Below are 23,713 nucleotides of genomic sequence, written 5' to 3' on the forward strand. Positions count from 1 at the left end.
CAATTTACTGTAGATGACAGTGCCTTTTTTCAAACACAAATCCGAAAAAATTGCTTACATTTTAAAAGATAAAAGGCTTCAGAAAAGATCTGTAGAGTGAACAGATTTTAAGAAACAATTAGCATTTCCATGCTGTTCAAACAGTGTTTGTAAATGATTGCATCAGCTAGGAAGTGTCTATTATCAAGATTCCTATTTCTTGCAGAAAGCCTTGAATAAGTTTCAGATGTGAATAGAAATTGAACATATCAGTAGTTAAAAAGTACATTTCTCTCACTTCCCAGGTGCTTTCGGGAACTGTGACAATGAATGGTGGAAAAGTTACTGGAGGCGATTGTAAGATACAGGATATCTCTAGCAAGCACCATTTTCTTAACCAATAGTAAAGCTTTCAAGAATCAAAAGAACTTTGGAAAATCATAGTGAAGTCATTAATGCTCTCACATTCAGTTCCTGGAAATGTTTCAGCCCACCATTTTCCCTTCAGTGCTCTCATCCCAGCACCTCATAGTCACAATATAACAAATATTGCTGAGATTGAGATACTTAATAGAAATAATAAGTTGAATATTAAGCCCCTTCAGATTGAGAAAAACTACTTAGTTCAGTAAACCATGAATAAAATGATTATGATTATTTTAGTATCACTCTGAAAATATTGTACCTGAAGGCATAAACTGGGTGAGTATAAGAACAGCTCCACCAAAAAAAGTTGTGCTTGAAAGGGTGAACCTGCGTGAAAACCTCCGAAGGAAAAACCAGGCTGCTGTGTAGGCAGGAACCTCAATGGCGGCACAGAAGAAGCAGTTCAAATAGTTATCACCATGAAGATTGGGAGTGCTCAAGGACAGGCCATGGTACCCAACTGCTGTAATTATCCTGCAACAAAATGATAAAACTAATTGTAAAGGAACTTCAAGTAACTTCTGTCATCAGGCCATCATTATCATATTAGAGTCACAGAAACAGTCATAGTGTTACATACATGGAAAGAGGTGCATTGGCCCCACTTATCCATACCAGTCAAGGTACCCTCCTGAGCTAGTACGATCTGATCAAATTGGGCCCATACATTTCCTATCCATGGACCTGTCAAAATGTCTTTAAACAATGTAATTGTACACACCTCACCACTTCTTCTGGTAGCAGGTTTCAAAAACCCATCATCCTCTGTGTGAAAATCTTGTCCCTCAGATTCCCCTGAAATCTTTCCCCTCTCACCTTGTACATGTGCCCTTCAGATTTAGAATCCGTAGAAAAAGAATTTTTCCTATTACTTTATCTAAGCCTCCAGTGAGTTTATAAATGTTCATAAGACTACTGCTCAGCTTCCTATACTGATACAGCATGTCCAGGATCTCCTTATACTAAAGCTCTTCAGTCTTAGAAAAATCATTTTGAAACTTTTCTGCACCTTTTCTAGCTTAATCACTTTATTTCAATAGCATGATGAGAAAAACTTCACAGAATATTCCAAGTGCAGCCTTACAAATATCTTATATAACTGTAACATGGCATTCCAAATCTTGTACTCAATATCTCAGTAATGAAGGTAGGCACACTATAAACCTTCTCCGCCATCTTGTCAACGGTTTCAGAACTCCATCCTAAATCTACCCATATTATTATTGTTATGGAGCTATGTATTTATACCCTTCAGTCTTTCTGATCTACAGCACTCCCCAAAGTCATGCTATTTGTTGCATATGTGCTGCCTGGGTTTAACTTCCAAAAATGCTTCATTTTACACTTATCTTGGTTAAATTCTATCTTCTGTTCCTTTGCTCGCTGTCCCACTTGATACAGATCCTACTGTAACATTGACAACCTTTTTCACTACACACCAAACAATCAAATTTAATGTTATCTGCAAACCTACTGGTCATACATTATAATCCAAATCATTAATAAATATAACAAACAACAGGGAAACTAGAAGCAATTCCTGTGCCATACCATCGGGCACAGGTCTCTAATCTGGAAAACATTCCTCTACTACAACTATCTGCTTCCTGCTGCATAGCCATTTTGCATCCAATTGGCTATGTCACCCTGAATCCCATTTGATTCCACTTTCCAAACTACACTATAATGTGGGATCTTATTAAAAGCCACACTACAGTCCATGTAGGGAATATCTACTGCTCTGCCCCTCAACAATCCTCTTAGTCATCTCTTCAAATAATCATTTTTGTGAGACAACATTAACCACACACAAGGTCATGATAACAAACCAAAACAAAGTATTTCGAAACATAGATAGATCCTGTATCCCATAATCCCCTCTAGTAGCTTTCCCACCATTCATGTTAGGCTCATTATCACAGTACCCTGGCTTGTCTTTGCATTTCTTAAATAAAGACACAGATTAGTCATCCTCTGATCTTCTGAGGCTTTATCCATTTCAAACTGCAACAATTTCTTCCTTTGCTTCCCGCTATATCCTAAGATATTACCTAATGTCGTATTCTGAGCTTCACTGGAAATTTATAGGAAGCCAAGATCCAAACAGAATGAAAAATTAAAACTGACAGGTAACTAGAAGCTCATTATTATGTTGTAGATTTAATGGAGATAGTCTACAATAATCAGTTTATATATGGTGCATTGTGACCTGAAAGTATATTATAAACTTAAAAGCATACAAGTAGTTTACTAATTGTCTGGGTCTCTCAGTAGAACAGAGGGCTATGATTTGTAACACCATAACTTGATTAAGATAGTTTTCTTTAATGGAATTTAGAAATAGGAGTTTACCTCCTGAAGTACTTGATTGTCTTGAAGTAGATTGATATAATGATGGATAGTTAAGTGCATGCATATTCCCTAAATGGACTTGAAAAATTCTGTACAATTGATTTCAACAAAAATAATTTTTAGAGTAATTACAGGGCTCTCAAAACCAAAAAGAAAAGAGAATATTTTAGGAACATAGAAACATAGAAAATCTACAGCACAATACAGGCTCTTCGGCCCACAATACTGTGCTGAACATGTACTTACTTTAGAAATTATCTAGGGTTAACCATCACCCTCCATTTTTCTAAGCTCCAAGTACCTATTCAGGAGCCTCTTAAAAGAGCCTATTGTATCTGCCTCCACCACAGCCCATTCCATGCACTCACCAGTCTCTGCGTAAAAATGTTACCCGACATCTCCTTTGTACCTACTTCCAAGCACCTGAAAACTGTGACCTCTCATGTTAACCATTTCAGCCCTGGGAAAAAGCCTCTGGCTATCCACACAATCAATGCCTGTCATCATCTTATGTACCTCTATCAGGTTACCTCTCATCCTCCGTTGCTCCAAGGAGAAAAGGCCAAGTTCACTTAACTTATTCTCGTAAGGCATGCTCCCCAATCCAGACAACATCCTTGTACATCTCCTCTGCACCCTTTAAATAGCTTCCACATCCTTCCTGTTGTGAGGTGACCGGAACTGAGCACAGTACTCCAAGTCGGGTCTGACCAGGGTTCCATATATCTGTAACATTACCTCAGATCTTAAACTCAGTCCCACGGTTGATGAAGGCCAATGCACTGTATACCTTCTCAACCACATTGTCAACCTGCACAGCAGCTTTGAGTGTCCTATGAACATGGACCCCAATATCCCTTTGATCCTCCACACTGCCAAGAGTCTTACCATTAATATTATATTCTGCCATCATATTTGACCTTCCAAAATGAACCACCTCACACTTATCTGGGTTGAACTCCATCTGCCACTTCTCAGCCCCGTTTTGTATCCTATTGATGTCCCGCTGTAAACTCTGACAGCCCTCCACATTATCCACGACACCCCCAACCTTTGTGTTATAAGCAAATTTACTAACTGATCCCTCCATTTCCTTATTTAGGTCATTTATAAAAATCACAAAGAGAAGAGGTCCTAGAACAGCTCCTTAAGGCACACCACTGGTCACTAACCTCCATGCAGAATCTGACCCATCTACAATCACTCTTTGCCTTCTGTGGGCAAGCCAATTCTGGATCCACAAAGCAAGGTTCCCTTGTATCCCATGCCTTCTTACTTTCTCAATAAGCCTTGTATGGCGTATCTTCTCAAATACCTTGCTGAAATCCATATACATTATATCTACTGCTCTACCTTCATCAATGTGTTTAGTCACATCCTCAAAAATTTCAGTCGGGCTAGTAAGGCACGACCTGCCTTTGACAAAGCCATGCCGAATATTCCTAATCATCATATGCCTCTCCAAATATTCATAAATCCTGCCTCCCAGGATCTTCCCCATCAACTTACGAACCACTGAATTACGACTCACTGGTGTATAATTTCCTGGGCTAACTCTACTCCCTTCCTTGAATAAGGGATCGACATCTGAAACCCTCCAATCCTCCGGAACCTCTCCCGTCCCCATTGATGATGCAAAGTTCATTGCCAGAGGCTCAGCAATCTCCTCCGTCACTTCCCACAATAACCTGGGGTACATCTCTTCCGGTCCCGGTGACTTATCCAACTTGATGCTTTCCAAAAGCTCCAACACATCCTCTTTCTTAAAGTAAATATGCTCAAGCTTTTCAGTCCACTGCAAGTCAACCCGAAAATTGTCAAGTTCCTTTTCAGTAGTGAATACTGAACCAAAGTATTTCTGACGTACCTCGGCTATCTCCTCCAGTTCCATACACACTTTTCCACCGTACACTTGATTGGTCCTATTCTATCATGCTCTTGCTCATCACATACTTGTAGAATGCCTTGGGGTTTTCCTTAATCCTGTTCGCAAAGTCCTTCTCATGGCCCCTTCTGGCTCTCCTAATTTCATTCTTGTGCTCCTTCCTGCTGGCCTTATAATTTTCTAGATCTCTGTCATTACCTAGTTCTTTGAATCTTCCGTAAGCTTTTTGTTCTTCTTGACTAGATTTTCAACAGCCTTTGTATACCACGGTTCCTGTACCCTAGCATCCTTTCCCTGTCTCATTGGAACGTACCTATGTAGAACGCCACGCAAATATCCCCTGAACATTTGCCACATTTCCACGTTTCTGCTGTACAAATCCCTGAAAACATCTGTTCCCAATTAATACTTCCAAGTCCCTGCCTGATAGCTTCATATTTCCCCTTACTCCAATTAAACACTTTCCTAACTTGTCTGTTCCTATCCCTCTCCAAATGCTTTGGTAAAGGAGATAGGACTGTGATCATTATCTCCAAAATGCTCTCCCACTGAGAGACCTGACATCTGACCAGGTTCATTTCCCAATACCAGATCAAGTACAATCTCTCCTCTTATAGGCTTATCTGCATATTGTTTCAGGAAAGCTCTTTGAACACATCTCGCAAACTCTGCCCCATCTAAACCCCTTGCTCTAGGGACATGCAAATCATTCTTGTGGAAATTAAATCTTCCACCATGACAACCCTACCATTATTGCATCTTTCCAGAATCTGTCTCCCTATATGCTCTTCCTGTTACTATTGGGTGGTCTATAAAAAACACCCAGTAGAGTTATTGACCCCTTGCTTTTCCTAACTTCCACACACAGAGATTCAGTAGACAACCCCTTCATGACTTCCTCCTTTTCTGCAGCTATGACACTATCTCTGATCAGCAGTGCCATGCCCCCACCTCTTTTGCCTCCCTCCCTGTCCTTTCTGAAACATCCAAAGCCTGGTGCTCTAAGTAACTATTCCTGCCCTTGAGCCATCCAAGTCTCTGTAATGGCCATAACATCATAGCTCCAAGAACTGATCCACGCTCTAAGCTCATCCGTTTTGTTCATAAAACTCCTTGTATTAAAATAGACACGTCTCAAACCATCAGTCTGAGCGTATCCCTTCTCTCTCACCTACCTATCCTCCCTCTCACACTGTCTGCAAGCTTTCTCAATTTGCGAGCCAACCGCCTCTTCCTCCGCTTCTTCAGTTCAGTCCCCACACCCCAGTGATTCTAATTTAAACTCCTCAGCAAACCGCCCTGCCAGGATATTGGTCACCCTCAGATTCAAGTGCAACCTGTCCTTTTTGTACAGGTCCCAGTGATCCAGAAATCTGAATCCTTGCCCCCTGCTCCAATCCGTCAGCCACACATTTATCCTCCGCCTCACTCTATTCCTATAATTACTGTTGCATGGCACAGACAATAATCCTGAGATTACTACCTTTGAGGTCCTGCTTCTCAACTTCCTTCCTAACTCCCTGTCGTCTGTTTTCAGGACCTCCTCCCTTCCCCATCTATGTTGTTGGTACCAATATGTCCCATGACCTCTGTCTGTTCACCTTATCACTTGAGGATATTGAGGATGCAATCAGAAATATCTCGGACCATGGCAACTGGGAGGCAAACTACCATCCGTGTTTCTTTCCTGTGTCCACAGAATTGTCTGTCTGCCCCCCTAACTATAGAGTCCCCTATCACTGCTGCCATCCTCTTCCTTTCACAGGGCCAGTCTCTGTGCCAGAGGTGCGGCCACTGTTACTTCTCCCAGGTAGGTTGTCCCCCCAACAGTATTATTGATAAGGGGGACAGCCACAGGGATACTCTCTGGTATCTGACTCTTGTCCTTCTCTCTCCAGACTGTTACCCACTTCTCTGTCTCCCAAAGCCTCGTTGTGACTACTTGCCTATAACTCCTCTCTATCACCTCCCCACTTTCCCTGACCAGATAATGGTCATCGAGCTGCATCTCCAGTTCCGTAACCCTGTCCCTAAGGAGCTGCAACTCGATGCAGCTGGCACAGATGTGGCTGTCTGGGAGGCTGGGAGTCTCCCGGACATTCCACATCTGACACCCAATACAGAATACCAGTCTCACAGACATACTTCCTATTCTTCACAAGTTACTTACCTCGCCTCAACCCGTTATCGCTGAAGCCTCGTCAAGATAAAGCCTTCCTATTCTGTCTCCCACTCCTTCCTCACCCGCTATATAAAGCTGTCTTCGTTTTATACTCTTCCCACCATTCTAACTCGCTGACGTCCACGCGCTTGCGCAGTCGTTCCTCGATCAAATGGCTGAAGAAAAATTTAATCGCCTTTTATACTCTTCCCATCAGTCTAACTTGCTAATGTCCCAGCTCCTGCGCAGTCGTTCCTCTATTTTCTCCATGATAAAAGCTTAGGACTATGAAGTACTAGAGGGATTTGAATGCCCTTGTGCGCAACACAATAATGGCTCCTATGCGTAATTAGAATACAATGTTAGCCGTTATCTTGAAGGGTAGTCAGTACAAAAGGAAGGTCCATTATCTCAGGTCAGGCCTCAGTTGGAAAGGTGTGCTCATTTTTGGGCAGTAAGCACCTGGGACATGTTGAAGGCCTAGTGCAGTTTTACCAGCACCTTTGCTTATGTGGAAAGTTTGTTTAAACCTACTCTCAATGTTCAAAGTTCAAAGTAATTTTTATTATCAAAGTGTATAGATACAACCCTGAGATTCATTTTCCTGTGGACACACTCCGCAAGTGTATAGAACAGTAACTACAACAGGATCAATGAAAAATCCACAACAGTGCAGAAGACAACAAACTGTGCAAACACAAATAAAATAATGAGAACATGAAATAACAAAACTAAGAGTCCTTAAAGTAAGATAATTGGTTATGGGAACATCTCAATGAATGGGCAAGTGAGTGTACTTATCCCCTTTGTTCAAGAGCCTGATGGTTGTGGGGTAGTAACTGTTCTTGAACCTAGTGGTATAAGTCTTGAGGCTCTTGTACCTTCCACCTGATGGCAGCAGCAAGAAAAGAACATGGCCTCCGTGATGAGGATCTCTGATGATGGCTACTGCTTTCCTAAGTCAGCATTTCATTTGGATGTGCTCAATGGTAGGGAGGCCTTTGCCTGTGATGTACTGGACTAAAACCACTACACTTTGTAAGATATTCCATCCAAAGGAATTGGTGTTTCCACACCAGACCTATTTTGTGCCGTCTTGAGTTCAAAAGAGCTAATCAAGATTCTGGAAGCTTTAAGGAATGTGAGAGAATCAATGAGAACATGAAGAATAACTCTGCAGGATCTTAAAATTAATGATTGTCAATTTATGAGTAAAATTAAGAAGTGCATTTTTCACACGCGGTCCAATGGAACTTCGGAATATAGGATAACTTATACACATATAAGAATTATTGATGGTTATTAAATAGTTATTGTTCTGGAGGTAAACCAGGAATGCATAAATGTGTTATACTATGCTTCCCAAGCTCCATTGATTTTGATGTAGGTGAATATTGGAGACAAAACAAACTGAACAGTCATATGGACATTTAGCTCAAGCAATGCTCTTTCACAGAATGTGAAGATAGTATGGAAATCGGGTATAGATGGATTATAAACAAGCTTGAGGTTAAACAGACCTAAACCAATTCCTATGACTAACATTTCAGACATAAGAAGAGTTTGTGAAAGGATTTTAAATTAAGAACAGAAGGGGACTGGAAGTCAAAGTAGAAATATAAGCCACAAATGAAAAAGGGTTAAAAAAGGCTTGGGATTGTATCATATGGAGTGTTATCAAATATCCCATCAGGCTTTGGGACAATACTCTGCTGGCTAGAAAGGGATGTTGAGAATCAAGGACAACAGTTGGATGATTGACACATGGTCAGTATTACTGTGAAAACATGGCGGACATAGCTTAACACCTCACTGTGAACTGTTCATAAAACAGAACAAGCATATGAGGATGTTTAGGAAAGAGACATTTTGTGAAAAGGACAGCCAGATCAATAGTAAAAGCAGAAACAGACTCTCTGATGATTAAGGAACCAATGATTGAGGTAATTGTGGAAAATCACCAGCAGGAATTTGAAGAAGTTAAAGAAATACATATTTGAGTGAATGAGGACTGGACTTGCGGTGTAAAATTTTCAATAAAGAACTAAGTAACAACTAAGCAAGGTATGAGAAAGAATGCATAAAAGAGTGCCTCATGAGATACTGGCTACAGCAACTCCAGAAATCAATAACTAATGAAGAAGACTCTTAAGTTAGTGATTCAGAGAAGAAACTCATCCAGATTGATACCTAGACAAGTTCTTCAAGAGTGAGTAATATCTAAATACAGGTAATGGGTTCTGGAAGTTATGGAAATAAGCTAAAAGTTGTATGACGAAGAGAGTTGTCAAAATAAAGTGTTAATGTCTTGTTCAAAACTACATAGTGAATCTTTGAGTTGTTTATACTAACTGTGATTAAGGAGTATAGTTGTTGGGTAATATAATTTTCTGATGTGCTTTAACAGGGGCTGCATTTAATATGCAACATTTGGAGTCCCAAGGGCAGAAGTGGGGGAGAGGCTTTTTAACCAGATGATTTTGTTCTCATCCCGAGCTGAACTACTCATGTAAATTTTGCACCGGGCTGGATTAATCATACCATGGCTATCCACTCAGTTGTCACATCATGGCCATTGACAGTTAATAATCTCACCGTGTTGCTGCCACTAGCTTCATATGACAGTAAACAATGGATTGTGGTGGAAAGACCTCCGGAAAAACTTAAATTAGAAAGTTGCCCAAATGGTGACAAAACAAAACGAATTAGAGGAGAACGCCAAAAAGTAGGGTTTATGAATGGTGTAGAGAAGGTAAATAATACTGCCCAGAGCATCAGACACATAGTGTCTTATTTACCATTATTAATTATGAGAATCAATGCTCACTAAATCACAATGTGATAATAGCAATTTCAATTAAGTAAACAACAACTTGTGGCAAATTAATGATCAATATTTTTGGTGTGCCCTGCCATGATCAATATATGTGTCTCTCTGTGAGTTATGAAGAAATTCTAGGCAATCATTATAAAAGTGACAATATATGGCTAGGCACAATTCAAGTTCCATCTATTTGCTGGTAATACAACTATTGTTAGTAGAATATCAGATGGTGACGAGGTGGCATACAGGAGAGAGATAGATAAGCTGCCTGAGTAGTGTTGCAACATCAACATCAGGAAGCCCAAGACATTGATTGTGATCTTCAGGAAGGGGAAGGCGAGGAAACACACCCCAGTTCTCATCAAGGGATCTGCAGTGGAAAGTTCCTGAGTGTCAACATCTCCGAAGATCTGTTCTGAGCCCAACATATTGATGCATTTACACAGAAGGCAAAACTGTGGCTATACTTCATTAGGAGTTTGAGAAGCCTTTGTATGTCAACAAAGGCTCTGGCTAATTTCTACAGAAGGACCGTGGACCTTGAATTGGTTGCATCATCATCAGGCATGGAGGGACTGCAGCACAGGAGCAGAAGTTGCGAAAGGTTGAAAACTCAGCGAGCTCAACTATGGTCACGACACTCCCTGGCATTGAGGACATCTTCAAAATCCGATGCCTCCTAAAGGAGGCTTCCATCAATAAGGAACACATCACTACGAGGCACACATTCTTCTCATTGCTGCCATCAGGGAGGTACAGGAGCATGAAGACATTCACTTATATTTTAAGAACAGCTTCTTCCCCTCCGCCATCAAATTTCTGAATGTACAATGAATCCATGTGCATTACCACTAATAATTTTCTGCTGTTTTTCTTCCCATTTTGTACTATTTATTGAATTTAATTTATATATTTTATTGTAGTTTATAGTTTAATTATAATTACTCATTTCAATGTACAGCAAAACAACAAATTTCACAACGATAGTGATATGAAACATGATTATGACCCTGATTCTGAAAGTAAAATTGACATATTAACGAAGGTACATACTCAAGGTGATAAACCAAAGAACTGGCGGCAATAGGAAGAAAAGCAATTTTATGCAATGTGTGGTTAGGATTTCCCTGAAAGGATGACTGATACATATTAAATAGGGTCCTTAAAATGGCACCAAATTAACACTACAATGATAAAAAATTGCAGAAATATGGTTAAAGAGGATGGCTGGGCCAGGGGGTGAGAGGTCCATGTCAGATCTTATGAAACAAGCAGTCTTTGTATCATGGTTCCATGAAATACTCACCATATCAGAACATTAATGACAGTGATAGCTCGGATGTTATAAGTTTTAACAAGATGGAAAACTGTGTAAGACTGTGCTTGTCTGGTTCTCATATCTTCAAGCTGAAATAGCAAAAGAAAATAAACCTTTATTGTTAATGTAAAGTATTGCTAATATTAACTTTCACCATGGTGACATTTGCACTGTTGTGACTGTCAGTGAAAGCCACTTTACACACAAGCTGACGGAATTTGGAGTCACTCTGGAGAGAGGCTCCCTGACCCACCATTACATCTTTATATGCTGAAGATCAAAGGTCAATTCTAAAGTTACAATGCATTCACAGTGCTTCCTTTGAGTTACATCTAATTTTCAAACAACTAGAATTTTGCACCAACACTCAAGACACCCTAAACTGAATGTTAATCAGCACTGTCTCTGAGCTACATTCATGCATCTGCCAACACCTCAGGTCAATGAAGTGTTTCCTGGCTTGCAATCAACCCCAATCTGCAGCTCCAGGAAGGCCATTGTGCTGAGATGAGAAAATCTGCAGATGCTGGAAATGCCAGCAACACACACAAAATGGTGGAGCAACTGAGCAGGTCAGGCAGCATCTCTGGAAAAGAGTAAGCTTTTGATGATTCAGGGCGAGACCCTTCATCAGGACTGGAAAAAAAAAGATGATAAGTTAGCAGAAGAAGGTGTGGGAGGAGAGAGAAAGAATTACAAGGTGGTAGGTGGTAGGTGATAGGTGAAACCAGGAGATGGAGAGGGCTGAAGTAAAGAGCTGTGAAGCTGAAAGGTGAAAGAGATAAAGGGCCATTGAAGAGGGAATCTGATAGGAGAGGTAGATAACCTCGGTAGAAAGGGAAGAGGGAGGAGCACCAGAGGGAGGTGACAGGCATGTAAGGAGATGATGTGAGAGAGGAAAACAGGAATGGGAATGGTGAAATGGGGTCAATTACCAGAAGTTCAAGAAATCAATGCTCATGCCATTAGGTTGGAGTCTAGCCAGACAGAACAACTTCATCGCGGCAGTAGATGTCGGAATGGAAATGGGAAGTATATAACCATATAACAATTACAGCACGGAAACAGGCTATCTCGGCTCTCCTAGTCCATGCCGAACTCTTACTCTCACATAGTCCCACTGACCTGCACTCAGCCCATAACCCTCCATTCCTTTCCTGTCCATATATCTATCCAATATATCTTTAAATGACAACATTGAACCTGCCTCAACTGCTTCTGCTGGAAGCTCGTTCCACACAGCTACCACTCTCTGAGTAAAGAAGTTCCCCCTCATGTTTCCTCTAAACTTTTGCCATTTAAAACTCAACTCATGTCCTCTTGTTTGAATCTCCCCCACTCTTAATGGAAAAAGCCTATCCACATCAACTCTATCAATCCCCCTCATAATATTAAACACCTCTATCAAGTCCCCTCTCAACCTTCTACGCTCCAGACAATAAAGACCCAACTTGTTCAACCTTTCTCTGTAACTTAGGAGATGAAACTCAGGTAACATTCTAGTAAATCTTCTCTGTATTCTCTCAATTTTGTTGACATCTTTCCTATAATTCGGTGACCAGAACTATACACAATACTCCAAATTTGGCCTTACCAATGCCTTGTACAATAAAGTAAAATTGAAGTGGGTTGCTGCCGGGAGATCCCACTTTTTCTGGTGGATGGAGCATAGGTGCTCAGTCATTGTTCTGAGCTAGATTTTAAATTCAATCCAAAATCAACATTCAGATCTGAAGAATGGCTGCTGTTCAAATTATTATTTGCTATATTCCATAACTCCAGAGAACACCCTAACATGCACAATGAAAATTTTCCTGTGAGAACTATTACATTAACAGCTTTGTTCATTCGCTTGTCTTTTTTTCTATTCTGTTCATCTTGAACGGACTGGAATTAAGAGTAGCTAGTCTCATTATGAAAATAATGAGCTGGAATGTGATCTTTGATCTGCTGTAAGTCTCAGCACTTCTCTCTTTATTCCTAGGATATATGATTACAACCCCACTTCAATCAACTATCATTCTTGCTTATGTAACACTCTGGTTTTGTTGGCTGTGTAAGTCTAGGGAGACACCCTCCGGCCCTGCCAATCGTGGGAGGTTGAAGTGCAAGCCTCCCAAAATCCCCTTGTTTGTGTGGATGCTACGCGATTTGTTAGCCTGTTACAAATAAGTACCATGAAATAACAGACAGTACAGTGCTTACAACTAAATGATTTAGCTTTATAATTCTTAACTTGACTAAAGGGTTAGTAAAGAAAAAGCAAAAAAAATGAAAAGGGCCCATTTTAAATGAAACAGTCTAATATGCACAAGTTGGAGCTCACGGTTTTCCCTACGCCGATCCTCATTCATCTCCCCGGGCTTCATCGAATCACGACCCTGCTCCGGGTCAGCTCCTCTGACCTCTTCTCTCTGGCATCTTCTCTCTTCTCCCCTCTCAAAAGCCCCAAGCCCAACCTTAGTGTCCCTCACCAGAGAAACCTCCAATGAATGTGTTCATCCCAATTGGATGGCACACATTTTTCCTATCTCTTATCTTCAACAGTAACCCAAACAAGCAGCTTACACGGAAAACAAACTGTGCAAATGCAGACATCTAGAAGAAGACAGCACCAGTAAACAATGCTACCAAAGGTGACATGCTGAAGACAGGTCACAGAGCAATTTCTTTCATTGATTTATTTTTGTTTATTAATTGAGAGATAGCTCAGCACAGGTCCTTCCACCCCTTTGAGCCACACTGCCTAGCAACCTCTAATTCAATTCTAGCTAATCACAGGACAATTTACAATGACCAATTAACCTATCAACCAGTACATCTTTGGAGTGTAGGAGGAAACCGGAGCACCCATGCGGTCACGGGGAGAATGTACAAACTCCTAACGGGCAGAGGCAGGGATTAAACCCAAGTTACCGGTACTGTAATGCGTGGTGCTGCCTACCACACTAGTGTGCCGTCCCACTTTCACTCTGTTTACATCTTGTGTTTATTTCAGATATGTTTCCAGTACCATTAGGCCCTTCATCTACTTTCTGGCGGTGTGATTTCGGGCCGACCGGGCGATCGGGGGGGTTTGTTGTTTCCGAGAGTCTTCCACGAAGCTGTGACCATGCGGGCCAGGGAGCCAGGAGACGGGGTGCGAGCCCAGGATCGACTCCATCACTTGCTGACCTCACCGATTAAAGCGCCGAGCGGAATGAAGTGATTGAGGTGATTGTGAATGCGAGCGAGCATTCAGCGCAGTCTACCAGCCTCTCGCTGCTGCCAGAGAGGGTGTCTGTGTATGGTGGTCTCTTGTTCACTCTCACTGGCTGCTCCCAAGGGAGTACCCTTGCATTCCAGTGATCCCTCTCTCCCTCGATGCTGTCGGCGGGGAGGGCTGGAGTAATCACCACAGAATGTAGATTGTTTCTAGGATGTGTTCTGGTTTCTAGTTCCATTTCTGGTCACTCTTTTTTTGTTGCTCTTTTTGGGCAGCCTGCAGACAATGAACACTGAGTGGAACAGTGGTGAAATATGTCTTCTCATTTTGTGGTTCATATTCCATGTTTTTGGCTGGTATTTTTCTGTTGCCGTTTGCACAATTTTTTTTGCACGGTGGGGTTTTGACGTTTCATGCTTTTCTTTGACCGGGTTGGTTTCATGGTTGTTATTTGTTTTGTGACTCTGGAGATGATGAATTTCAGGTTTGCATACTGCATACATACTTTGATAATAAATGTACTTTGGATCTCTGAATCCATAAACAAAGAGCAATAAACAATTAGAACATGAGTTAATGTGATAAAGAGTCCTTAGAGTGAGATTATTGGTTGTAGGAACATTTTAATGATGGGGCCAAGGGAGTGTAGTTATTCTCTTTTATTCAAAGCTTGATGGTTTTGGAGTAGTAACTGTTGTTGAATCTGGTGGTGTGAGTACTGATGCTCCTGTACCTCCTACCTGATGACAGCAATGAGAGGACAGCATGATCTGAGTGGTGGGGATCTCTGATCACGGATGCTGCTTGCTTCATGTAGATGTGCTCAATGGTAGGGAGGGCTTTACCCATGATGTACTGGGCTGAATTCACCTCCTTTTGTAGGATTTTCCATTCAAAGGCATTGGTGTTTCTGTACCAGGCCATGGTGCAGCCAGTCAGCATACTCTCCACTACACAACTATAGGAGGTTGTCAAAGTTTTAGATGTCACACTGAGTCTCTGCAGACTCTTAAGGGAGTAGAGTCACTGCTGTTCTTTCTCTGCAATTACACTTCAGCGCTCAGCTCAGGACAGGTCCTCTGAAATGATACAGTGGAATTTAAAGTTGCTAACTGCCTCCACCTCTGATCCTCTGCCTCTGATGGGGGCGGGGGGGCGGGCTCATAGATCTCTGGTTTCCTTCTCCTAAAGTCTATGATAAGTTCCTTGGTCTTGCCTACACTGCATGAGGGGCTGTTGTTATGACACCACTCGGCCAGTTTTTAATCTCCCTCCTGTATGCTGATTCATCATCAGTTTTGACTTGGCCCAGGGCAGTGGTGTCATCAGCAAACTTGAATCTAGCATTGGAGTTGTGCTTATCCACACAGTAATAGTAAAGTGAGTAGGGGAGGGGGGTGAAGCACACAGCCCCGTGGTACACCCGTGCTGGTGGATATCGTGGAGGAGATGTTGTTGCCAATCTGAACTGACTGGGGTCTATAAGTAAGGAAATCCAGGATCCAATTGCACAAGAAGGTGTTGAGGCAAAGGCCTTGGAGCTTATTGATTAGTTCTGAGAGGATGATGCTATTGAATGCTGAGCTGTAGTCGATAAAGAGCATGCTGATGTATGCACCTTTACTGTCCAAATGTCCCAGGATTGAGTGAAGAGCCAGTGAGGTGGCATCTGCTATGGACCTGTTGCTCCAGTAGTCAAATTGGAGTGAATCCACGTTGCCTCTCAGAAGGATCTGATATGTTTTATCACCAGGCTCTCCAGACACTTCTTCACTGTAGATGTATTTACAACTGAGTGATAGTCTCTGAGGCAGGTCACCATGCTCTTCTTGGGTACTGGCATAATTGAAGCCTGCTTGAAGCAGGTGGGTAGCACACACTGCTGAACCAAGAGATTAACGATCTTTGAGAACACATCAGTCAGTTGGGCAGCACAGGTCTTTAGAACACATCCAGGTACCCTATCTAATCCAGAGGCTTACCTTGGATTCTCCTTCCTAAAGGCAGCGTGCACATCAGCTTACATATCGAGATCATAGGATCATTGGAAGATGTGAGGGTTCACAATTGTTTCACTGTGTTCTGACGGTCAAAGCTAGAAGGCATTGAGCACATTCGGAAGCAATGTCTCCCATGTCTTAAACAGGAATGTCTTCTTGTTTAAGTAAAAACATAATAAAACTGATATTTTAAGTAAATTTAATATGACTGTAACTGTTTAAAACAGCTCAGTAAAATTAATTTGAGGTTTATTCCCTGATTATCAAAGGCATGAATATGTTACCACAAGACCATCAGTTACTCTGGGGCTGTGCTGACAGGATGATAATTTGAAGACTGTTTCATGGATAATTGCAGCAGCCAGACCTCAAAGTGAATTCCTGTTGTGCTGTCACAAACGATAAGCTTGGTCACACCCGAACCATAGAGATGGAGCCTGGATGGCATACATGCGGGCTCTCACTGACATAAGCCATGAAGTTTGTTGTTTTAAGGCGGCAGTGAAATGCAGGTCTAACAAGTTACAATAAAAAGCAAAGTGCAAAAAAGGAATAGCGAGGTGGTATTCATGGATTCACAGACTGTTCAGAAATCTGGTGGTGGTGGAGGAGAAGAAACTCTTCCTGAAACATTGAGAATGGATTTTCAGGTTCCTGTACCTTCCTCTCTGTTAGTAATAATGGGAAGGTCCTTAATGATGGCTGCTGCCTTCTTGACACATTACCTCTGGAAACTTAACTTTATGGTGGGGAGCCTTGTGCCCGTGATGGAGCTAGTTGAGCCTACGTCTGATACATCTTATGATCCTGTGTAATGGTGCCTCCATCGCAGAGTAGGCAACCAGTCAGAATGTTCTCCATGGTACCTCTGTAGAACTTATTAGAGACCTTGGTGCCATGCCAAGTATCCTTGTACTCTTTGACGTGTGCCTGTGAGCATGAGCTGTTTTCACCAATCCATGTGGACTATGGTCTTCCAATGAGGAAGTCAAGGATTCAGTGGCAGAGGGTGGAACAAAGGCTCAGAGTTAAAAGCTTGTTAATTAGTACTGAGAGGATGCTGGTGTTGAATGCTGAGCAGTAATCGATAAACAGCAGCACAGGCCCAACCCAACCCAAAAATGACTGCCTACTCATTGTTACAGTGCCATGTCAAAATTTGTGACATTGTCTCTGTCATCAAAGAACAATCTTATTCTCACAGTATCATGTAAATCAATGGGACTATATTCTAATTACCAGCAAATAACCAAAGAGTGGGAATAAATGGATCATCCTCAGACTGACAAACAAGTAGGGTACTGCAAGGATCAATGCTTGGGCCCCTCTTTTCATAATGTACATATATTAGAGAGTTGGCTGATGAGATCAATGTCATATTTCAGAGTTTGCTGATGATATTACACTGTAGACGACTACAACACAGTACAGGCCCTTTGGTCCACAATGTTGTGCCCACTGTTTAACATACTATGAGATCAATCTAACTTTCCCTCCTACATAGCATACAAATGTAGTCTAATCAAGGTTTTATAGAGCTGCAAAGTTACCTTGTGGTTCTTGAACTCAGTACCCCAACTAATGAAGATGAACAAATCCTGCCACCTCTAAACTGCCCTATCAACTTGAAGCATTAAACTAGCTACACTGTGACTTTGAGGGAGAATAGAAAGAATCTTCAGGGATAACTAGGGAAACTGTATGTGTGGCAAGATTATTGTAAATAGACTGTCATGTAGAAAAATATTAAGTCATTCCCTTTGGAGCACAGCATAAGAAAGTGAAGCAGTATTTACTACATAAAGAAAGACTCTAATATTCAGAGGGAGCCGGATGTGATTGTGCATAAATTGCTCAGGAGCAACATGCAGGTGTAGCAGATAATTAGTGGCAAGTAATATGTTCACCTGATTTATAAGAAGATTTGAATCATGAAGGATTTGAGACATGAAAATTTTATTCTGAATCTTGAAGATCTAGGTGAAATGTACCTCGGATACTGTGTGAAACTGTGGCTTCCTTACTTTTGAAAACTTGTTCTTGCCACTGAGATAGTGCAGTGAAGAATTATTGTTTACAGGGATGGCATATGAGAAGAGATTAAGTAGACTTGGTCAGTCTTCTCTAGAATTTAGAACAATGGGAGATCCAATTAAAATGTTAAAAATGGCTTTATAGACTTGAGACATTGAGGCTGTTTCATTGGCTGAGGACCTGGGGAGTGGGAGGCACAATCTGAGAATTATGGGTAAGTTGTTTTGTACTGAGATAATGAGAAATTACTTCACACAGAAAGTGTTGAACCTTTGGAACTCTCTACACCAGGGGTTTGTTGAGGCTCCATCATCTCCATTCAAAGGAGATCAATATGTTTATGGACAATTAAGGAGTCAAGTGAGAAAATGCTGCTGAGATAGCAAGCAAGCCATGGTCTTGATGTATGGCCAGATTTCCTATTCTTTATTTTCTGGAAATCCACAAGCATCAACTGAGGCAGCCCAGATGCATTGGCTCCCATCTGCCAAGATTCTTGGGACTCTAAACCAGTTCCTCCAGATTAGGGATGACAATTTAAAAAGCAGGAAGGGTATAACAGTGAAATATTGAACAGACTACTTAACCTTGGTGTTGGGGAAAATGCTAGAATCTATTGTGAAAGAAGTAATAAAAGATTTAAAATATTGGTGGGATTGGGCAAAGTGAACATCGATTTTTGAAAGGGAAATCACTTAACACATTTACTGCAGTTTTTTGAGGATGTACCTGGTGGAACAGATAAAGGCAAGCAGAGACTGTGCTCTATTCAGTCTTTCACAAAGCTTTCAATAAGATCTCATAAGAAGCAAGTGTACATTTTAGCAAATGAACTGCGTAACATGGCCTGGCCTTAATTGAGAAGTGATTGCCAGATAGAAACAGACCAGAGGAATAAAGAGATATTTTGTCTGGGTGGCAGATGATGACTGGTGCGTTGAAGCAGAATTCAATGCTTGGGTTCTTATTTATATATCCATAATGTGGTTAAGAGAGCTAAATGGAAATATCCAAGTGTCCCTAAGAGTGGCAGCAGATATAGATAAACTTGTTAAAAAGGCACATGGTATACTTGCCTACATTACTAAGGAGAGAGTAAGAAAACTTAATCAATACAAAATACAGTATTGTCACATTTGAACTTTTCTCTGTGCTTTGCTGATAATATTGTTGTTGCTAAAACTTATGGGGAAGTATTCATTGAGGTTCTCATGGTCTAATCAATACATGGAGAATCCTCCTGGAAAATGCATGTGTGGTTTGTTGCTGGGTGAAAGTGGAGCTGAAATTACCTACACACAGCAGCAGAATTCACATCTGACTTACATGAATGGAATCTTGCTACAGCAAAAGGAGATGGGGTAAGGAAGAAATATATATATATATTTTTAAATGAACTGGTCTCTATTATTGAACTAACCGATCACTCAGTAAGCAGAAACATGGTGGCTGATACCTTAGGTTCATCGAGAAGCAACTCTGGGAGAGTGACACCATTCTTCTTTGCAATATATTGGAGTATTTCTTCTGCCTCCTTTACCCTTCCTTTTACCAACAACCAGCGTGGAGATTCAGGAATAAGCCTGAAAGTAGAAGTGTTATTTTAGGATACTGACTTCACAAATAATTTCGCAAGTTGAAATACTTTCAAATCACATGACATAACGTAATTTAATTACCTAGAAACATAGAACATTACAACACAGTAAAGGCCACTCAGCCCACAGTGCCAACATTTCAACTTCATCTAAGATCATAGAACATAGAACTCTACAGCACATTACAGGCCCTTCAGACAACAATGTTGTGCCGACCATGTAACCTACTCTAGAAATTGCCGAGAATTTCCCTACTGCGTAGCACTCTATTTTTCACATACCCTACCGCATAGCACCTTGCCTGGGTTGACGAGTCCACCACAGAAGAACGGTCCCCTTTGTTGTGGTCACAGTCTGTGACTTTTAAAGGATTTCGGAGGACAACAGGAAGATCGACAGCGTCAGCTCACCTGAAGACTCAAATCTCTCCCTTTCTCTCTCTCCATCACTACTCAACTCAATACCACGAAATGAACTGAACTTTACTCATTATCATAAGACTATCTATTTGCCCCTAGACTTGAAGAAGCTTGGTTTTCATATATATTCCACACTTACTTATCTTGAATCTTTTGTAAGCTTTTCTGTTCTTTTTGACTAGATTTTCTACATCCTTTGTACACCATGGTTCCTGTTCCCTACTATCCTTTCCCTGCCTCAAGGGAACATGCCTATGCAGAACACCATGCAAATGTTCCCTGAACATTTCCTGAGCCAGACTCAGCAATCTCCTCCCTCGCTTCCCACAGTAGCCTGGAATATATCTCCTCCAGGCTCAGCTTTTCAAAAGCTCCAACACATCCTCCTTTTCAATGTCCATATTCTCAAGTGTTTTAGTCCGTGCATTTCCCTGAGAATATTTGCTCCTAATTAATGTTCCCAAGTTTCTGCCTAATAGCATCATATTTCCCCCTACCCCAGTTAAATATTTTCCCAAATTGTCTGCTCCTATCCCTTTCCAGCACAATGGTAAAGGAGAAAGAGTTGGGAGCAAATAGGAGTTTACTAAAAAAAGTATATTACTCTAATCAGAAACATCACGTAGTTGAGTTCCCACCATCTTTTGAATTTTATATACATACTGTCTTTTCTTTTCAAAGATGTTTTAAAAGACCCAGTGACAGGATGTTCAGCTGTACTTTACATTCCAAAGTTTCAGGTGATTATTAAGAAAAGATTCTAAAAGTATTGGTAATCACATCTGAGATGGTTCCTATAGTTTTAGCCTTGGAATGCATTGAAGAAGTGTGTTCACACATTTTTTTCCACATGCAATTCCTTCTGGCATCTTTTCTCCCACTTATTTAGTTTGCGTATATTACACGAGAGCCTATTTACATTCTTCTCTGTATTCAAAATCCCACCTAAATTTGCATGTTTATTGAAATACAAGATTTGGTTCTCGAGGTCATATTTTTCCATTGAGGAGAACTGTGGCCCAACCTCTAACTACTGCAGTACTCCACCAGAGAAGCTGAAAGGAATTCCCTCATTCACGCTCTTTGCCTTATCCCTGGCATACAGTTCTTTAGACATTTCGGTACATTATCTAAAATTCCATGTGCACTATCCCTTTTGACAACCTTCCATGCAAGTGCAAAGTATTTCCCATCAGAAATATTCCTGTCGTAGCTGATTCGCTGATTGGTAGGAGGCAGTGAGTGGCTATAAAAGGATCCTCTTCTGTTTGGCTGCCAGTGACTAGTAGTGTTCTGCAGGGGCTGGTGTTGGGACCACTTCTTTTTATGTTGTATATCAATCATTTAGATGATACTGCGATGACAAACCAAGTTATCAGAAGATTGATGCTGATGAGAGAGATAAGAGAGACAATGGCAAAACATTCAAAATGCTAATAAGAGAGAAGAGAGAGATTAACGAGAAAGAAACACATTTCAGAATATTGACAGACCGGTTGCTTTGAACCTGAACTGTTTGAAGTTTGATGGACAGACGATACCCCAGCAGGGGGATAAAAAGAACAAGTTCGCTAAGGCACAACACACACCACGAAATCACGAGATAACGAGACTCTGGAAGAGCGGTGTGCCCCCACAAGTTGGTGGGAGTTGGAGGGCTGGCCGTGGGACCCGACCATAGATGCACAGGGTGAAAGGGTACGATCGGCGGGAACCTGGTGTGTGTGTCCACTCTTGCCTGGGTGCCGGGTTCACCGCAGAAAAACGGTTGCATCCGGAACGGAGGGGTCACGGTTGGTGACCACAGAAGACATTAAAAGGGTTCGCCCGAAAGCTAACTGCAAAGAACTTCAAAGGTCTGTCTGAATCAGATTTGCATATTATCTCCCTCTCTCTCCAACGGCACAACAGAGATTACTGCCAACTGTACTAAGCTGAATTGAACTCTGCGTCACTTGAGACTGATCATTTTTCCCTTAGACTGCGATAGAGCTTGATTGATTCCTCTTACCCTAGTTCTGTGTACATGTGTGTTTTATCATTGTTAACCTGTTGCATTTATATCCCTACGATTAGAGTACTGTGTTGCTTATTTCTGTAATAAAGTATTATTAGTTTCTGTTAACCAGACTCCAACTAAGTGGTCAATTTCTGCTGGTTTGGCAACCCAGTTATGGGGTACTAAAGTAAGTGGGGATCTCGTCCGCGTTTTTGAACGCCAAATTTGGAACTGGGTAAATTGATTGGGTTAAAATTCCCGAAAGAAAGAAAGGGGAAACAGCAGAAATGGAGATTGAGGAATTTCTAAAGGCGCCAACCTTGGAGGCATTAGAGGATGCCAGGAAATCAGAATTGGCAACTGTGGCCAAACGGTTGAATCTTTTTAAGGGGAAGTCGACAATGAGGAGAACGGAGACGCACAGAGCTATCATAGAGCATTATGTATCTAAAGGTGTGTTTCCCCAAGGGGAGCTGGAGGTGGTATCTATGGGCAAACCTGGTGGAGAAGCAGTACAGCTGCAGATGGAAAAATTAAGACTCGAGCACGAGTTCCGGGTAAGGCAGCTGAACAAGAAGGGAAACAGTTCGAACGGCGAGAGAGAGAGGCAGTTAGAGCGACAAGAGAGAGAGAAACAGATGGAAAGGGAATTTGAGCTGGAGAAGTTAAGGATGACAATAGCGCAGGGCCCCATGCTGAACCAAGGTGGTGGGTTCAGGGCGACCCAGGAGGTTAGGCAGGTTCCCCCATTTGAGGAGGCTGATGTTGATCGGTACTTTCTCCATTTTGAAAAAGTCGCTGCAAGTCAGGACTGGCTGAGGGATAAGTGGGCTATTTTGCTTCAGAGCGTACTTAAAGGAAAAGCCCAGCAAGCTTACTCAGCATTGTCCACAGAAGATGCCCAGAGGTATGATGTGGTGAAAGAGGCGATACTCAGGATTTATGAGTTGGTCCCAGAGGCATACCAGCAGAAGTTCCGGAATGCGAGGTTTGCCCATGAGACGCAGATGTATTGTGAGCATTGGTGCACATCAAAAGGGGTCAATGGGGATTATGACAGACTGCGACAACTAATACTGATTGAGCAGTTTAAAGGTTGTCTCCCTGAAGGTATGAGGCCCCATCTAGATGAGAAAGAGGCAGAAACCTTAGCCGCAACTGCTAAGTTAGCGGATGAATACACGTTAACGCACAAAGCGAAGTTTACCCCGAGTAAAGTCTACCAGAAGGGTAGTCAAGAGGGTGGAGAGAGTCCGCCGGAAAAGTCAGAAAGTAAGCTGGGGACTAGTGAGAAGGATAAGGAAGACTGGGAGCAGTTTGGTAGGAAGTCTCCCGGGGTCGTATGCTATAATTGTGGGAAAGCCGGACACTTTGCGTCCAGGTGCTTTGCCCCAAAGAAGGAGACGGGTAAAGGAAACAACGACGGTTCCGACTGGCTGTATTGAGCTGGCAAACAAACTGCCAGGGAAGAAGAGGTCTGATAAAGTTCAAGAAGGGAGCAAGAAGTTCATCT

The 23,713-nt window shown here is 41.7% G+C and overlaps 1 protein-coding gene across 1 annotated transcript in view; it reads right to left on the bottom strand.

The window, feature by feature from the left end:
- The window catches only part of LOC134349230 (organic cation/carnitine transporter 2-like), a 91,143-nt gene that overhangs the window by 20,317 nt on the left and 47,113 nt on the right, over positions 1-23,713 (bottom strand). Inside the window, exons 5-7 of the mRNA XM_063053242.1 lie at positions 19,641-19,767; positions 10,934-11,034; positions 665-879 (exon numbers count right to left, since the gene is read on the bottom strand). Of these exons, the coding sequence (XP_062909312.1) occupies positions 665-879; positions 10,934-11,034; positions 19,641-19,767 (443 nt within the window). The remainder of the gene's footprint in view (positions 1-664; positions 880-10,933; positions 11,035-19,640; positions 19,768-23,713) is intronic.

Source organism: Mobula hypostoma, chromosome 7, assembly GCF_963921235.1.
Source record: "Mobula hypostoma chromosome 7, sMobHyp1.1, whole genome shotgun sequence".
NCBI classification, from domain to species: domain Eukaryota; kingdom Metazoa; phylum Chordata; class Chondrichthyes; order Myliobatiformes; family Myliobatidae; genus Mobula; species Mobula hypostoma.